Source organism: Nomascus leucogenys, chromosome 17 (genome assembly GCF_006542625.1).
Source record: "Nomascus leucogenys isolate Asia chromosome 17, Asia_NLE_v1, whole genome shotgun sequence".
In the NCBI taxonomy this organism is placed as follows: Eukaryota; Metazoa; Chordata; class Mammalia; order Primates; family Hylobatidae; genus Nomascus; species Nomascus leucogenys.
In genome coordinates this window covers 23925066-23943605 of record NC_044397.1, presented here as the reverse complement: position 1 = coordinate 23943605, position 18540 = coordinate 23925066, and the positions used below count along the sequence as shown (strand labels likewise).

Genomic DNA, 18540 nt, shown 5'->3' with positions numbered 1-18540 from the left:
ATCCCTTCTTAGCAATGAACCATACTTGTGTTTCAGGCCAAGGATAGGATTTACAATTTATTTTAAATGTGATAGAAGCTGTTGATCAATAATGAGCAGAACAGGGAAGATATCTAATTAAATTTAATTTTTTTTTTTTTTTTTGAGACAGAGTCTCACTCTGTCGCCCAGGCTGAAGTGCAGTGGCATGATCTTGGCTCACTGCAACCTCCACCTCCTGGGTTCAAGTGATTCTCCTGCCTCAGCCTCCCAAGTAGCTGGGACTACAGGCATGTGCCACCACGCCCGGCTAATTTTTTGTATTTTTAGTAGAGATGGGATTTCACTGTGTTAGCCAGGATGGTCTCAATCTCCTGACCTTGTGATCTGCCCACCTTGGCCTCTCAAAGTGCTGGGATTACAGGCGTGAGCAACCACGCCTGGCCATTAAATTTAAATTTTAACAGGAACCACCTGCCTTTTGTGTGAATGAAGACTAGATTATAATGGGGGTGCATTTAAGATGCCAAGGCATAGCATATGATCAAGCAATTCTACACCTAGTTATATACCCAAGAACAATGAAAACATATGTCTACAGAAAATTTGTACCTAAATGTTAACAGCTTAAATTTTTCATAATAGTCAAAAGGTAGAAACAAAACAAATGTGCATAAACTGATGAATGGATAAATAAAATGTATATAGCTATACAATGGAATATTATTTGGCAATAAAAAGAAATGAAGTACTTGTATACGCTACAATGTGAATGAACATTGAAAACATTGTGCTAAGTGAGAGAAGATAGTCAGGAAGGCAACATATTGTATGATTCAATTTATATGAAACATTCAAAATAGGAAAATTCATAGACAATAAATCAGATTAGTAGTTGCCTATGTCTATGGATGATGGTAGGATTGAGGGTTCTAGCAAAGGGGAGTGGTTTACTTTTTGAGGAAAGGAAATGCTCTAAAATTGATTGTGGTGATAGACACACAATGTGTGACTATATTGCATTGTATACTTTAAATGAGTGAATTATCAGATATATGAGTTATATCTCAATAAAACTGTTTTTTAAAACAATCTAAGGCAGCATTTCAAAATCCTGGTGGCTGCTTGATGTATAGTTGTAGTGGTGGAATTGGTGAAAAGTGGCACAGATCTGAAAGTGGCGTCAAAAGAATTTGCTGCACAATCAAATATGGAATGTGAAAGAAACAAGTTGATAGAAAGGAGTACACGGTTTTTGGCCAACCTATACCAACTGCTGCTGAGTGTTTATGTAAGATAATGATTAAGAATTGATCATTGGATTTGTCCCTGACCTTATCACATAAGGTTTCCACATAGTGGCAGGACCTAAAGTCTGTGAAGTTTAAGAGAGAATGGGAGGATAGGGATGTATAGACATACATAATTATTGTCAAAAGTTTTACATTAAGGGTAAATAGGTGGATGTAGGGGTACCTGAAGAGAGATGTGTGGTGAAATTACTTTATTCAAAGATTATTATTAATATAACATCTTTGCATATTGGTAATAATGACTTGTTAGAGAAGATAAACTAATGCAGAAGAGAAAAGTGCATTAGTCAAATCCTTGAATATGTGAAGGCAGAGGGTATTGCATTCTTTAAAGGGACAGTTCACCAGGGTAACAGTTGGACTTGTAGAATTTGGTATGGTAGTAATAGAAACAAGCAAGCAATACATTTAACATGGCAATGTGCAAAATTCTCTTCTGATTGTTTATATGTTCTGTGTTAAATGTAGATGCATAGTGGGCAGCCATGAGAAAAAGAAAGTGTGGAGATGACAGTATGAGGAAGTCAAATAAGCTGCAAAGTCATTGTCTGAAAGATGGAGATTGATTTGGACTCCACTGCAGTGTGGGCTCATAGATTTAAAATGAGAAGAGGTGGAATAATTTGGGAGTTTCATGACAGCCATGTTCACCTGTTTGCATGTAGAAGTGGAGTATAGGAAAGTGAATTTAACTAGCCAGTGTATTAGTTTGCTGGGGCTGCCATAATGAATACCACAGACTGGGTGCCTTAAACTGTAACAGAAATAGATTTTCTCTCACATTTCTGGAGGCTAGAAGTCCAAAATCAAGATGTCAGCAGTGTTGATTTTATTCTGAGGCCTCTTTTTGTAGTTGGTAAATGGATGCCTTCTCTCTGTATCTTCACATGGTTTTCCTGGTCCTAATCTCCTCCTTGAAGGGTACCAGTCATATTAGATTAGGGTCCACCCATCACACCTCATTTTGTCTAGTTACCTTTTTAAATCTCCTATTTCCAAATATGGTTCCATTCTAAGATACTAGGGATTAGGAGTTGAACCCATGAATTTTTGGAATGTGGCAGGCAAGGGCAATTCAGCCCATAACAACAAATGCTGGAGTTTTAAAATTTAAATATATTGGAATGAGAGAGGGCGTATGTAAGAGAAGCGTAATCCTGTTCTCATATAGCTTACCATTTAAGAAAGGGGGACAAATAAGAAACAAAAAAAAACCCCACAATTTTTCAATAAATTGGGGGTGATAATTGCTAAGAAGGAAAATTAAGTGGGGTGAGAAGACAGTGAGTAAGGTGTGTGTGCTGTTTTATATAGGCTGATAGGAAAGCTCTTGGTGATGTGACATTTGAGCAGGAAGGAAGGAAGATCTGAAGGAAACAAGAGCAGGGAGCCATGAATCTATGACTGGGCAGAGAAAGCACAATCGCACATGCCCTGAGGCAAGCTAGTAATTGGAATATTTAAGGAACAGCCAGGTGACCTAAGTGACTGATGTGAACATGGTAGGAAATGAGATCAGAAAGGCATGAAGTAGAAGCTCTCTTATCTGGTGAACTTGTGACTACAATTTATTTAATCAAAAGTTGATGATATCAGGGAATCGTATGATACCTATTTACCTTTAAAAGGGAGGTACAATTTACATAGAGTGAAATGCACTGATCTTAAGTGCACAGGTCGATGAGTTTTCACTATTGTAAAACCTTGTGTGACTCATACCACATTAGAAACTACATCTAAAATAGTTCTGCCCTGTGGTACTCTTGTTCTCCAATCCCCTGAACACCTACACATTGAAAATGCATTGTTTCTGCAAGGGTGGGTAGGGAGAATCCTCATTATTTTTTCTTGCTCTTAGAATGATGTTTCTGATGATAACAATATGTGTTACTACTAGTAATGATAACTAATGTATATTGAGTTCTTATGTGCCAGCCACTGTTATAAGAGGTTACGTGTTACATCCCTGTACTCATCCTAGCCTTACAAGGTAACTACTACTATTCACATTTTGTGAGTAGGAAAACCAAGGCATTAAACATTTAAGGAACTTGAATCAAGTTGCACAATTAGTGAGTGTTGGAACCCAGACTCAAATCATAACGATTTAACTCTGAAATGTTTTCTTTTACAGCCTATGTTAGGTTCCCTCCTGAGAATTGAATTTTATGTTATCAATATTCTCCCTTTCCTTAGTGTATATGCAAATGAGGGCATTTTTTTTTGTTGTTGTTTTTCAGTTTTGTTTATTGCTTCTCTTCTACCATCTTTCAGTAAAAGGCATTTATTTAGCATTATATTTGTTGGCTTCTTTGTCTCTTAGTTTAACCTTTAGTGTGATGTAGTTATTACAGCGGACACTTGGGTTTAGGCTGTGAGTGGATTTCCTGGGTTTAACTTAAGTTTTTGTCTTTTTTTTTTTTTTTTTTTTGACAGAGTCTTGCTCTGTTGCCTAGGCTGGGGTGCAATGGTACAATCTCAGCTCACTGCAACCTCCGCCCCCCAGGTTCAAGTGATTTTCCTGCCTCTGCCTCCTGAGTAGTTGGGATTACAGGAGTCCGCCGCCACGCCCAGCTAATTTTTACATTTTTAATAGAGACAGGGTTTTGCTATGTTGACCAGGCTGGTTTCGAACTCCTTACTTGAGGTGATCTACCTGCCTCGGCCTCCCAAATTGCTGGGATTACAGGTGTGAGCCACCGTGCCCGGCCAATTTCTTATCTTTATTCATACAAAGATCTGTTTTCCTATCAGTCAGACCTGAAGCTAATTTATGGTATTTTTTCAAGGCTTACTCACTACATTTATCAGCCCATAAATCAAACTGCAAAATTATTTGGTCATTAGTTCACAGAAGCTCCTGCCTATTTAAAACATTTAAAGTATGCTGAGTGCCTGAAACTTCTGGAAGCATTACCAGCAGCCTTACACTAGTTTCCAGGATCCCTTGGCAGCCTCAAGGATAGCCTCATAAAATAGACTGAAAACATTTGCTCCCATTACACAATTTTCTACAAAAGAAAGTTTATGACTACAGATAAAAATATGTCTAATAGCAAGTAAAATAGATTCCCTGAGTAAGTAATAACTTCCTAATTAAAAAAGAGCAACAAATAAAAAACCAAAGCAAAAACAAAAGCTTTTTTCTTCTTAATTTAACAATATAGTTACAATACCCTAAACTTTATCTAGATTTTATTTCTTATATTTAAAATCTTTTTTTTTTCTTTTTTGAGATGTAGTTTCTCTCTTGTTGCCCATGCTGGAATACAATGGCACGATCTCTGTTCATTGCAACCTCCGCCTGCTGGGTTCAAGGCATTCTGCTGCTTCAGCCTCCTGAGTAGATGGGATTACAGGCACACACCACCTTGCCTGGCCAATTTTTGTATTTTTAGTAGTTACAAGGTTTCGGTATGTTGGCCAGGCTGGTCTCGAACTTCTGACCTCAGATGATCCGCCCGCCTCAGCCTCCCAGAGTTCTGGGATTACAGGCATGAGCCACTGTGCCCAGCCTTAAAATCAATTTTTAATAAAGATAGGAAATATGGTACACATTTTCAAGTAAAAATCCTATAACATAGACAATCTTGCTGATACCATTACTTAATGTTTTTGAAACAATTAGGAAAAAGGTAATAGTATTGGATAGAAAAGTCTGTAGTTTATGCAAGTTGCTCATGCACTACACTGGTTTGGCAAGCCAGGGATATTGAAGAACTTGGATTTTCTGACTGAGAAACAGAACAGTATTTGCAAATAAATAGGAGTTTCCTGGAATAGAAACATAATACAGATGCTGATTCTCTTAAATAAACCTGGGCCACCAACTGTGCTTATGTTGGTTAGTATTCTGTGTTTAAAGTACCATTTTTCTGCTCAGTTTTCTTCTCTTAAGAGGAATATTGAAATACAATATATAAGATTATTATTTTATAAGTACCAGGGGATTAGATCTCTGTGAATGATAAAGTTTAGCCTGTTTTCAAGGTGTAGGTGTTTTCAAGGTATCGGTAAATTTTAAAATTAAAAAATATAAGCAGAGTCTGTTTCATAATTAGATAGGAAGTTTAAACAGCAACTTAGTTTTTCACATGAAATGGTATAGTTAGAATTTTTTCAGTGCTAATGTCTTAATATATAGCACTAGCAGGCTATGAAATTAGGATAATTTGAATACTGCTTGAAGTGGCAATAATATGTAATTTTGACTTTGTATCATAACTAAAGTTTAAGTTAAATTCTCAATAACTTCAACTGTTAGGCTCTTAATTAGGAAATGACTTATCTTAGACATTTTAATATTTAATTAATACTGAGTGATTTCAGATTTTCTATTATAATAATATTCTTCATCTTTTCTTGAACGATTTTTTAAATTCTTTATCTTGCTCAAGCCTCACAATATTTTGTGAGATTGATGGGGCCGGAAATATGTTATAAACAAATGAAGCACTGAGAAGCAAGATACCTACCTAAGGTCATCCCTTTATTTGATGACAGAGCCAGGAATGGTGCTGTTTACACCTTCCAGGATCATTTATGTATATGGTACGCCTTATAAACTTGGTGATGGCCGTGTAGTGACCATCAGTGTTATAGGTACTTCCCCATGGAATTATTTTCTACAATAAAGTGAAAGGATCTACCCTATCTTAAGACTGAAGACAGAACATTTGATAGCTTGAATTGTTTCATATCTCAAATTTAGAAAAGAATGTATACAGTAACAGGAAATAAATATGGGACAATCATTCCTTTATTATCAGGTTTAGAGGCTGATTTCCAATATTTAGCTATCATTTTTATAGAAAATTAAAGTGGAAATGAAACAAAGTAGATAATAACATGTTACTTTTTACTAAGAAAAGAAAAACCCAAATGTCGTGTATTCTTTGGATTTACATATATCTCTCCATTTTTTATATATGTATATACATTCTGAATAAATGTAAATGTAATTTTTTTGTAATTACTAAAATAAAATCTGTTACAATAATTATTTTGTAACTGGCGCTTTATGTGAATTTTGAATTTGTTGCTAGTTTAGGTTGGTTATAACAGGCAACAGAATTTCTGTTGCTTTATGGTGCTGTCAGCTGCTGTTAATTTAAAGAGCTTGTGCTCATCAAATCATACTTTGATGTTTTTGAGACAAATATTTATGAAATATTTCAAGTGTCTTTGTACTTAATACTGTTCACCCCAAATAGCTCTGTCAAAACTTCATCACTTATCTTATTCACATCAATAAGTTTACCTTTTACTTGATATTATTTGAAATGTAACAAATGATACCAGATTATGTTTTGTCTGATTTACTTACTTTATAGATAAAAGTTGGTTAACCAGGTACTTAAACAAATGCAGTAGTATAAATAAAATGCTCAATGTAGTATAAATAAAACAAATAAGTGTAAGGTATTCATTCTACACTTACCTTGAAAAATGTCTCTTAATAATTATGTACATATCTTTGTTATAGCCTTTGGAATTCTTGCTCTGATTATTTTAAATCATTTATGTTAATATATTTTTCCCCTGATAAATTGGATGCGTGCTATCTATTCTAAATACACATTTATTGTAGATACTTTCTCTGCAGATCAGCTGGGATTTTAGAGGCTACGTAATTATTTATCGTGTCTTGCAATTGCTCTACTTAAGAATATGAGAACAATTTTTTCTGTTTTATATATTTATTTTATTTTTATGTATGTATGTATTTTTTTTTTTGAGACAGTTTTGCTCTTGTCACCCAGACTGGAGTGCAATTGTGTGATCTCAGCTCACTGCAACCTCCACCTCCCAGGTTCAAGTGATTCTCCTGCCTCAGCCTCCTGAGTAGCTGAGATCACAGGCACGTGCCACCATGCCTGGCTAATTTTTGTATTTTTAGTAGAGACGTGGTTTTACCATGTTGGCCAGACTGGTCTCAAACTCCTGACCTCAGGTGATCCGCCTGCCTGGATCTCTCAAAATGCTGGGATTACAGGCGTGAGCCGCCGTGCCCAGCTCTGTTTTATGTTTTATTAATTATCTGTTCTGCAAGATGCTTTATAAGTATGATTCTACATAATCCTCATAACAAATGAGGTTTAGCTTTGGCATTTCTATCCACATTATACAGATGAGGAAACTGTGGCTTAGAAAGTCTTCTATTCTTAGGAGGTGTATAGACCCAGACGTGTCTGTCTATGAAGGCCAGATTTTAGACACTATATCCCAGGATGATTTCTATTTCAGAATTATTGGCTAGTCAGAAGTACTGAATTAGAGTAAAGTCAGAATTGCACTGTTTGACAACCTGGAGCTATAAAGAATATCATGATATGACTTTAAGGTCATTACAATACAATTTAAAGGAATCAAATAGTTTGTCAAGGGCCTAGCAGAGTAGTGGCAGATCTAGTATTGGGTATTAAAATGTTAGCCACCTAGCTTGCTAGCAACTTTCATTTATTTAGGCTTTTAATTTTGGATTCAAAAGCTTGAGTACTGATATATTTGAGAACATTAAATAAGTCATACATTTCATGTTATATGTTCTTTATCCAAAAATCTATGTGTACAATTAATGAAATTTTCTTCTTTTTTTTAATACAGTGGAATGTATCCTGCTTTCATCTTGGAGTTCACCTGTGTGGCTTGGATTTATCACAGTAGCATTTGTCTTCAATCTGTGTGTTAACTAGAAATCAAGGAAAGACATGAGGAGATTTGTTTACTGCAAGGTGGTTCTAGCCACTTCACTGATGTGGGTTCTTGTTGATGTCTTCTTACTGCTGTACTTCAGTGAATGTAACAAATGTGATGACAAGAAGGAGAGATCTCTGCTTCCTGCATTGAGGGGTAAGTGCTTATGAAGCAAATATTGTTTTTATAGAGATGAGAAAAGTGGTGCCTTGACAAAATAAGAAACTTCAGAATCAGAAGAGTTTTGCCTTAGTGAGTTAGAAGAGCATTTTGGCAGCACTATTAATGCGTGTTTAACCATGGAGAAGTTACTTTACCTTTCTTGGTCTTAGATGTCTTCTTGGAAATAATAATAAGAGTTAGCTAACCTCTAAGATACTGTTCAACCTAATAAATTCTGGTGTTCTGTGACTGTATGAAAAGGACAGTTTAGTGAACGTTCAAACTGGCCAGAATTTTAAATCTAGGCTGCTAGAAGCCAAAAGCCTTTAAAGACCAAGCACATAACATAAAACGGAAAAACTACTAAAGTGAGACAGGTGGCGATTTTAGCAAACGAACTGTGCATGAATGACACCACTAAAGACTTCCAAAACAGTTGAAATAAAACAACCAATTTTTAAAACAAAACGCATGGTGGTATGCAGATTTGCCAGATTGCTAGCTGTTATGTTAAGTGAAAAAGATAATTTCAAGTATACTATAAAATTACTTTAATTCAGTATTTTCCTCTTGAGGGACCAGTTTCAAAGACTAAATATGAATGTAAACATAATAATTTGTATGAATGGTTATTTATCAAGTAAAGCCATAGAGATTTGTTTTCTGTGAAGTTATTCCAGTTTTCTCTATGCTTTCTTTTTTGTTAACTTCAAGATCTATAAATATATTTCTAAAGTATTCCTAGAAAATTCAATACTTCTAAAATGTGTAAGAGTACTCAAAATTAGTTTTATTCTCATTGAACTAACATATTCTCTGTTTGGCAAAAGTTTTCTGCATAAATATGACAAAAACCAAGCTTCAATTGAAGTTTGATGACATGTTTGTACCTTTTGGAAAAGTGAATCTAAATTATCAAGTTGAGATTTACATTTATTTAATGAATATGATCTGCTTTTAATGTTATAGATATTTTTGGGATATTTATTGAACAAAATAATAAGCAGAATCTCATTAACACTATCAGGTTATGTGAAATTTAGGGAAACAGAAGAGCATTTCCAAAATCGAATTTTTGTTCAAAGAGTACTTTAGACATGTTGAGTTTTGCTTTAGATTGCCAATCAAAGATTACTTTAGACATGTTGAGTTTGCTTTAGATTAAAAAAATACTCTTATTCATTTAGAGAAATTCTGAATCGCTTTCTTGTCTTTTAAAACGGAACTTACATTTTAGATTTTGACTAATACAAATAATTAAAAAAAATTTGGAAGTGACTGATGCTAGACCCATTTAGGTAGTTTGCATGCATGTTTTTATGCCTTTATACTTCAGTTATTCTGAGAGGGGAACATTGTAAGTCCATGTTTTTGACAAATGAACGTGGGGAATGATTTGCTGATGGTTAGTTAAAACCCCAGAATTCATCAGCCTTCTCAGCTTCTTTGTCAGATCAGTTGAGTTGCTGCTTGGCTGAATGTAGAAAAGTGTTTTTGATGGATTACATCAGTTTGGAATGATCACTCTGTGATTTGTTGAAGGAAACCATCTAGGTTGGTCACACACAAAAAATGTTATAATCTGATTCAGCAAAACTTTGACAGCCTTTTCTGCAAGTAACAAAAAGGTACAGTTTTGCTGATTTATGTCCTTAATGCTCCTTAAGTCTTAAATCTCAAAATGTGAAATTTAACAATGCAAGGCAAAAATAACTTTTCCTTGTACTTAAATTGTAAAATTAAACTATTGTTCTCTTTGTTTATAAGACTTGTTATTTTTACTTCATTCAGGTTGTTAAAAAATATAGACTTGGTGGCTAACAAAGAACAGACATTTATTTCTTACAATTTTGAAGGCTGGGGATTCCAAGATGAAGGTGCTAGCCTAGCAGATGCAATGTCTGATAAGGGCCTGTTCCTTATAAAGAGCTGTCTTCTCACTAACCTCACTAAGCAGAATAGTTGAGAAATCTCTCTGGGGCATATTTTATAAGGGCACTAATTGCATTCGTGAAGGTTCTACCTTCATGACTTAATCACCCCCCAAAGGCCCTGTCTCCTAATATCACTTTGAAGGTTAGGATTTCAGTATATGAATTTTGCAGAGACACAAACATTCAGTACATTGTACTACTTTAAAGTTTTATATTAATACTATTTGTCTTGAATCAATGGAAAATAGACTTGAGGGTTTTAATTTCATTTTCATTTGTCACTTATTATTTCAGAATTTTACTTTAGGAATTTGCACCTTGTTTTCAAAATATTTTATTTGTAAGCAGATGATGATGTGCAAAGTGTACCTAACTGAAATTTTCACATTTTAGGTCTGCTAAAAATAGGCTTTTTTACTAAAAAAGATCCTTCTGGACCTGTGCATCTCCATTATTAAAGCAAAGGTTTTGGAGTAGGCAGTTTCTAAGTTCCCTTGTATGTCTAAATTTTACACAATTCCTAAGGACCCAATATTAACATACACTATTAATGAATTTTTGAGGTATTTTCATTCATTCATTCATTCATTCATTTATTATTTATTAAGTTCTTACTCTATGCAAATCCTGGGGATATAACTGAGGTCCCTGATGTTTGGGACATAAGGGAACAAGGCTCCCACCTGCCATGGAGCTTAAAGCCAAATATATAGTAGACATTTTTCTCTTTCTGTATGTATTTATGTGACTGTGTGTGTGTGTGTGTGTTTAATCATGTGCCATATAATGATTTTTTGTTCAACAACTGACTGCATATATGATGGTGATCTCATAATATTTTAAAATAATGATCACTGATGTTGAGTTTTTTTTTTTCATATGATTGTTGGCTACATGTATGCCTTTGTTTGAGGAGTGTCTGTTCATGTATTTTGCCCACTTTTTAGTGGGTTTTTTTTTCTTGTAAATTTGTTTTAAGTCCCTTATAGATGCAGGATATTAGACCTCTGTCAGATGCATAGATTGCAAAAATTTTCTCCCATTCTGTAGGTTGTCTGTTTACTCTGTTGTTAGTTTCTTTTGCTGTGCAGAAGCTTTTTTGTTTAATTAGATCCCATTTGTCAATTTTTGCTTTTGTTGCAATTGCTTTTGGTGTCTTCGTCATGAAATCTTTGTCTGTGCCCATGTCCTGAATGGTATTGCCTAGGTTGTCTTCCAGGGTTATTATAGTTTTGGGTTTTACATTCAAGTCTTTAATCTATCTTGAGTTAATTTTCTATATAGTGTAAGGAAGGGGTCCAGTTTCAATTTTCTGCATATGGCTAGCCAGTTCGCCTAGCACCATTATTGAATAGGGAATCCTTTCCCCATTGCTTATTTTGGTCAGGTTTGTCAAAGATCAGATAGTTGTAGGTGTGCAAACTTATTTCTGGGTTCTGTATTCTGTTCCATTGGTCTATATGTCTGTTTTTGTACCAGTACCATGCTGTTTTGGTTACTGTAGCCCTGTAGTATAGTTTGGTGTCAAGTAGCATGATGCCTCTAGCTTTGTTCTTTTTGCTTAGGATTGCTTTGACTTTTGGGCTTTTTTTGGTTTCATATGAATTTTAAAATAGTCTTTTCTATTTCTGTGAAGAATGTTAATGGCAATTTAATGGGACTAAAAAAAAAGTTCAACATCATTGATTATTAGCTAATTGCAAATCAAAGCCACAATGAGATTCCATCTCACGCCAATCAGAATGGCTATTACTAAAAAGTCAAAAAATAACATATGCTGGCAAGGTTGTGGAGAAAAAGGAACACTTCTTTCCTGTTGGTGGGAGTGTAAATTAGTTCAACCATTGTGGAAGACAGTGTGGTGATTGATTCATCAGAGACCTAAGGACAGAAATACTATTCAACCCAGCAGTCCCATTATTGTATATACCCTAAGGAACATAAATTGTTCTATTATAAAGAGACATCCATGCATATGTTCATTGCAACACTATTCACATTAGCAAAGACATGGAATCAACCTAAATGCCCATCAATCATAGGCTGGATAAAGAAAATGTGGTACATATACACCATGGAATACTATGCACCATAAAAAAGAATGAGATCATGTCCTTTGCAGGGACATGGATGGAGCTGGAGGCAGTTAGCCTTAGCAAACTAATGCAGGAACAGAAAACCAAATAGCTCATGTTCTCACTTATAAGTGGGAGCTAAGAAGTGAGGACACATGGACACGTAGACAGGAACAAAACACACTAGGGTGGAGGGCAGGAGAAGAGAGAAGATCAGGAAAAATAACTAATGAGTACTAGGCCTAATACCTGGGTGATGAATAAGTGTGTACAACAAACCCAAGTGACACATGTTTACTGATGGAACAAACCTGCACATGTGCCCCTGAACTTAAAATAAAAGTTAAACAAATTATAACATTTTACTGTACCTTTTCTATGTTTGGATCTGTTTAGATACACAAATACAATTGTGTGTATACTCTTGAGCATAGTAACATGTTATAAAAGTTTGTAACCTAGGAGCAATAGGCTATACCATACAGCCTAAGTGTGCTGTAGGCTATACTATTTAGTCTTGTGTAAGTACATTCTATGATGTTTGCACAATGATGGCATCACCTAGTGATGCACTTCTCAGAACACTTCCCCATCATTATGCAACGAATGACTGAATATATATTCAACTAAAAAGGAAAAGTAAGTTAGAAATGATTATAAAACATAATTGATATTAGGATCAGGAAGAAGAGGACACTGGATCTAGAGTATTAGATAAAATTTCTCAAGCCAGGCATGGTGGTGTGTGCCTGTAATCCCAGGTACTTAGAAAGCTGAGGTGGAAGGATTGCTTGAGTTCAGGAGTTTGAATCCAGGCTGGGAAATACAGTGAGGCTTCATCTCAAAAAAAAAAAAAAAAAAAAAAAAAAAAAAAAAAAAAAAAAAAAAAAAAAAACCTTCACAAAGGCTGTAACATTAAAATTGAGGTTTACAGCATAAGAGTAGGAAATAACTAGTGAAAAGCAAAAAAATACTACAATCCTAATAGAACGATAAAGATTCCAGAAAGCCCAGGATACTTCTAAAGGAGAAAAATACAGAGTGGGGATGTGACAAGTAACAGCTCTTAAAATTTAGTGTAATTAAGGCTATATAATTGGAATAGAGAAGCACAGGGGGAGACAAATTGTCCAAAGGAAGAGAATTAGCCCTCTGATGGTGAACCACATGTGTACATATGTTTGGAACATTGTGTATATGACAGGAGAGGCACTGCAGATCAGTGGGGAAAAGAGAGGCTGTTCAATAAATGGAACCGAGAATAAAGTGGCAATCCATGTGGAAAGAGATGAAATTGGATGCCTAACTCATGTCATGAAGTTTGGATTTAGGACTTAAATGTCAAAAACAAAACTAAAACTTTAGCAGAAAAATATTTAGACATCTGTAAGATCTTGGAATAAAAAAATTCTTAAAACATAAAAAAATTACTGCAAAAAATAATTGATAAATTTGACTATGTTAAACTTGAGAAAGTTAGTTCATTCAAATGTACCTTAAAGAAGGTAAAAAGAGAAGTTAAAAATCATAGAATATATATAAAGCAAACACAACTGACAAATTATTAAGTACGTGTCAGTAACTTCATTGTTATATATATCAAGTATATATAAAATTTTTCTATAATTAATAAGAAAAGCCCAAATAACCCAATAGAAAAAAATGGGCAACAGAACTGAAGTGACACTTCATAGAAAATGAAACGCATATACCAAATAAATTTGTGAAGAAATAATTAACATGAGTTTTTCTTAGAAAAATGCAGATCAAGGCTACAGTGATATATCACTTATATTTAGTCAGTTGGCAAAAACTATAAATGGCTGATAATACCAATTGCTAAAGGTGATGTGTCTCTACATTTTTATAATAACTTCAGATAACAGTTGGGCATTATCTCTGAAATCTGAAGATTCATATGTAACTCAGCACTTATGGTCATATACCCAAGAAAATTTCTTTCACATAAACAAAATATCCATAGCACAATAATTCATAAAAATAAAGCCTGAAAATAATCCATAGATCTATTAATGGAAAAGTTGATTAATAAATGTTGGTATATCAATACAAGGAGCTCTTATATAGTAGTTTAATAGTTAAAATGAATGCACTTCAGAGACTTCCATCAACATGATTGAATCTTGAACATATAATAGTAAATTATGTACAAAAACTACCTATTGGGTACTATGTTCACAGCCTGTGTGATGGGATAATTTGTACCCCAAACCTGAGCATCACACAATATATCCATGTAACAAACTTGCACATATACCCAGAATCTAAAATAAAATTATAAAAAGAAAAAAGTTGTATCCTTCAAAGATTATATACAGTATAATACTGCTTAAAACACTAAAAATAACTAAAATTTAAAAATGTAGTATCTAAGAATATAGAAAAATACAACAAAACTTTACAAAAGCCAAAAAAGGCTAATTATGAATATGGGAATTAGGATGTTGTCTGTCATGTGTACGGGAAATTGGGGTATGAGATGGGGGTGAAAATTTTGACTGAATGTAGGGTATTATTGCAGTCCTAGATTTGATTCGGATATGGGTTTGATGTGTCTTTTTCTCTATGTGGATAACTAAATAAGTGAATAAGATACACTGAATGGATTTTAAAAGTGGGAAGGCACTGAATGGACTTAAAAATCAAAGCAAACAGGGCAAGAGTTGTGTCACAGAACGATTACTGTGGATACAATGTAGAGAATGGATTAGGGAAGAGCTGTTCTTTCCAGGAGGACTGGGTAGGAGTCTGTGGCAGTATTCCATGTATTCTGTGTAGGAAATGATGTCTGCTTAGAGCAAAATAGTGCAAAGTGAGGTGTGAGAGGAGTAGGTAAAACCAAGAGGCATTTAAGATATGAGATTAAGAGAGCTGGATTGCTTGCTTGATTCTGGCAGGTGTAGGAGAGGGGAGTGTCAAGGTCAAGTCTCCGGATTTTTGCAGGAATTTGTTTGATCCAATTTCCTGAGAGAAGGAAGGATGTAGGAGATGATTTGAGGGTGGACTTTGAGTTTGTTTTGGACACGTTGAGTTTGAGATGCCTGTTAGGGCTCTGAAAGGAACTGTTCAGTAGGAAGTTGGCTATATCCTCAAACTCTAAATATCAAACTTGAAAAAACAGTCACTTTAATGGACATTTTTCTAAAATGGATTACATTCTCATCTCCTTTTTTTAAAGTGAAGTTTATGGACTATAATGGAATCTTTGTTACAGAGTCAGTATTATCATTTTACACATCAATTATTGAATGATGCTGTAAAAAAGAAATGATTTCAGGGACTTTATGGGAGCATGTAGATCTATTCCAATATTAGATACAGACCCATGAACGCTATTTGTTTTTCTGTTTTTTAAAGGACTGCTCTTGGGTAACATAAGTACTTGTTAGGGGATGATATTAACCCTTTTGTGCCACTCTGATGCCACCTGGAATTAAAGTGCACTAAAAATATTTCTGACCCCTAAATGGTATGGAATACTAAGTGCTGCTACTCCCAATTTGGCAGAGTTAGAATAGGTATTTGAGAGAACAGGTATTTAAAAAGCCCAATGATGCCACAGTGCACCTGCAAACACTTTGTGGAAATTTGAGGGCGTGTGGTAGGTTTGCATGGGCATTATGACATAGTGGATCCTTGTCCTGGCTCCCCCACTCATGGCCTATATTCTCAGGCAAGTAGATTGATCTCTCTGGGCCTCAGTTGTAATATGTAATATGAAATGAATATGAATCATGATTTTTAAAATCATGCCAGTCCGAAGTGAATGATTATATGTTTCTAGCTTTAAGAAAATAAGCCTATAGAAAACCAGCTATTTTATTATCTAGCTTTTGGTTAGTCTATAGATAATACTTGGTTTGAGCTGAGAAATGGTCATACAGAGAAGACAAAATGGGAAAGGATCTGCTTAGAAACTCCAGAGGTTTCTTATCACAGAGGGTAAAAGGGATATGATGTTATGATATGTATTAGCCAGAGTTATCTAGAGGGACAGAACTAATAGGATAGCTGTATATATAAAGGGGAGTTTATTAAGGAGTATTGACTGACACAATCACAAGATGAAGTCCCACAATAGGCTGTCTGCAAGCTGAGGAACAAGGAAGCCAGTCCGAGTCCCAAAACCTCAAAAGTAGGAAAGCTGACAGTGCAGCCTTCAATCTGTGGTTGAAGTTCCAACAGCCCCTGGCAAACCACTGGTGTAAGTCCAAGAGTCCAAAAGCTGAAGAACTTGGAGTTCAATGTTCGAGGGCAGGGAGCATCCAGAATGGAAGAAAGATGAAAGCCAGAAGACTTAGCCAATATAGTCCTTCCATGTTCCTCTGCCTGCTTTTATCCTAACCACGCTGGCAGCTGATTAGATGGTACTCACTCAGATTGAGGGTGGGTCTGCATCTCTCAGTCCACTGACTCAAATGTTAGTCTCCTTTGGCAATACCCTCACAGATACACCCAGGATCAATACCTTGCATCCTTCAATCCAATCAAGTTGACACTCAATATTAATTATCACATGATATTCTAGAAGGGAAGGAAACCTACTTTCTTTGTCTTATTCTGAACCTTAAACATATGACATATGCACAGAAAATGAAATGAAATTTACTTGAAAAAAGGGAAAATAGCAAAGCAAAAATTTCTGATTCTATAGAAAAAAGATACATTAGTCAATAATAATAACACAATAATAATTTTAAGTATTAACTATTCTAAATTATTTACAAGTGCTACAACTAACACTACAAGTGTTAGTAAATTCTCACAAAAAATCTGTAAAGTTGGCATTATTATTATTATTATTATTTTACATGTGAGGAACTGAGACAAAGAGAGGGTAAAGAGATCTGCCAGAACTTTTACAACCAATGGAACGAGCTTTGGTTATTATAGTGTAAGTTCACAAAATGATTCTGTCATCAGTAAATACCAGTTTGCATTGGAATTCAAGTACTGTGTTTTCATTTGGATACCAGTGTAGAGATACACATTCTGAAAACTCCGTGTTTTGCCTTTATTCTCAGAGACTCTCTATACCCTCCAGGTCTCCCTAGCCTGTAGGATGTGTAAATCTCAGCCAGGAAAATATTTATAGTGATCATTCTGCTTGCAGATAATTAGTAAGACAGTTATCACCTTCTCTGGCATTTTAAGTTGCTCTTATTCACTTTTGTCCCTCAGACTTCCTCAATGCTGCTCTAAATTGGGGGAAATCAAGAAAATGAGTGGAATTGCTGACCAATGACTTCAGTTCAAAACCTTTACATTTTTCTTGGTGCTGCCAGGAGGCTAAGGTTTCTTCTCGTAAATCCAGGGAGACAGATGGCCTTGCTCTCTTACATGTTTCGCAAAAGGCTGTTGTGTCAGCCTTTTCTTTTTTTGTTTTTTAAATTATCTCCTCCTTATAGCCATGCACTCATTTATTAAACAGCAAATGTTTGTTGATTTTGTCTGATTAATCCTTGGTGCTTTGGGGGAGAATTCCTATGTTTACATAAGGGAAAACTAAAGACTGGTGAATTAAAGCATAAAACTAACAGCAAATTTTAAAAATATATGGCTTCATCTTTTGCAAGATAAGTAGAGTGTATGATTGATTAAAATGCATTGTCAGTATTGGAATTGTTCTTAAAAAATTATAATGACCACTGGAATGTTGAGATTATAATATTTATAATTGTAAAACAGTGGAATATACCAACACGATTGATTTGGATTAAGGGCATATATGTCCCAGATAATTTTCAATCAGTTCTATATACGGTTTTCCAAAATTAATAGGCCTTATAAAATTTTGACCTCTGATACTTGTTTTGCTCTTTCATACTCTTATCCACAATTCACTCTGACCCTTCTGCTCTTCTACAAGGGCATAGTAATGTCAGGAATAACAATTAATTATAATCAATATCGTAATTTATTTATTTTAATAAATAATTATAGCTATAATAATTTATTATAACAAATAAATAATGAAAAATTATTAGGTTTACTGTGCTAGGTGCTTTACAAGCATTATTTTGAGTAATTTTAAAAGCAGCATTAAAAGGAGGTACTATTATTATACCCATTTACAAATGAGAAACTGGGCTATGGAAAGGTTATTTTAATTCCACAAGGTTACAAACCTCTAGTAAGAAGGAAGAAAGGACTCACAGCTGGTTTGTCAGACTTTTGAGCCCATGTGTTGAAAGGGTAGACTGTGTTGTGCCCCTGACCTAGGCATGCCTAGACTCCTGTTTGCCAAAGTAATCATAACATTTATATACTATGTATGAACTATTTATACAAACAGGAGTATTTCTGGTGGACGTAGAAAGAGGTGGCCACTGACTTTGGGTAAAAAAAAAAATGTCTTAT

General features: G+C 34.8%; 1 protein-coding gene across 5 annotated transcripts in view; it reads left to right on the top strand.

Moving 5' to 3' along the window:
• Positions 1-18540, top strand: part of GALNT13 (polypeptide N-acetylgalactosaminyltransferase 13) — a 595812-nt gene that overhangs the window by 67288 nt on the left and 509984 nt on the right. For all 5 annotated transcript variants that reach the window (XM_030795862.1, XM_003274969.4, XM_030795859.1 and 2 more), the window contains exon 3: positions 7899-8144. In XM_030795862.1, coding sequence (XP_030651722.1) covers positions 8003-8144 — 142 coding nt within the window. In that variant the 5' untranslated portion in view covers positions 7899-8002. The remainder of the gene's footprint in view (positions 1-7898; positions 8145-18540) is intronic.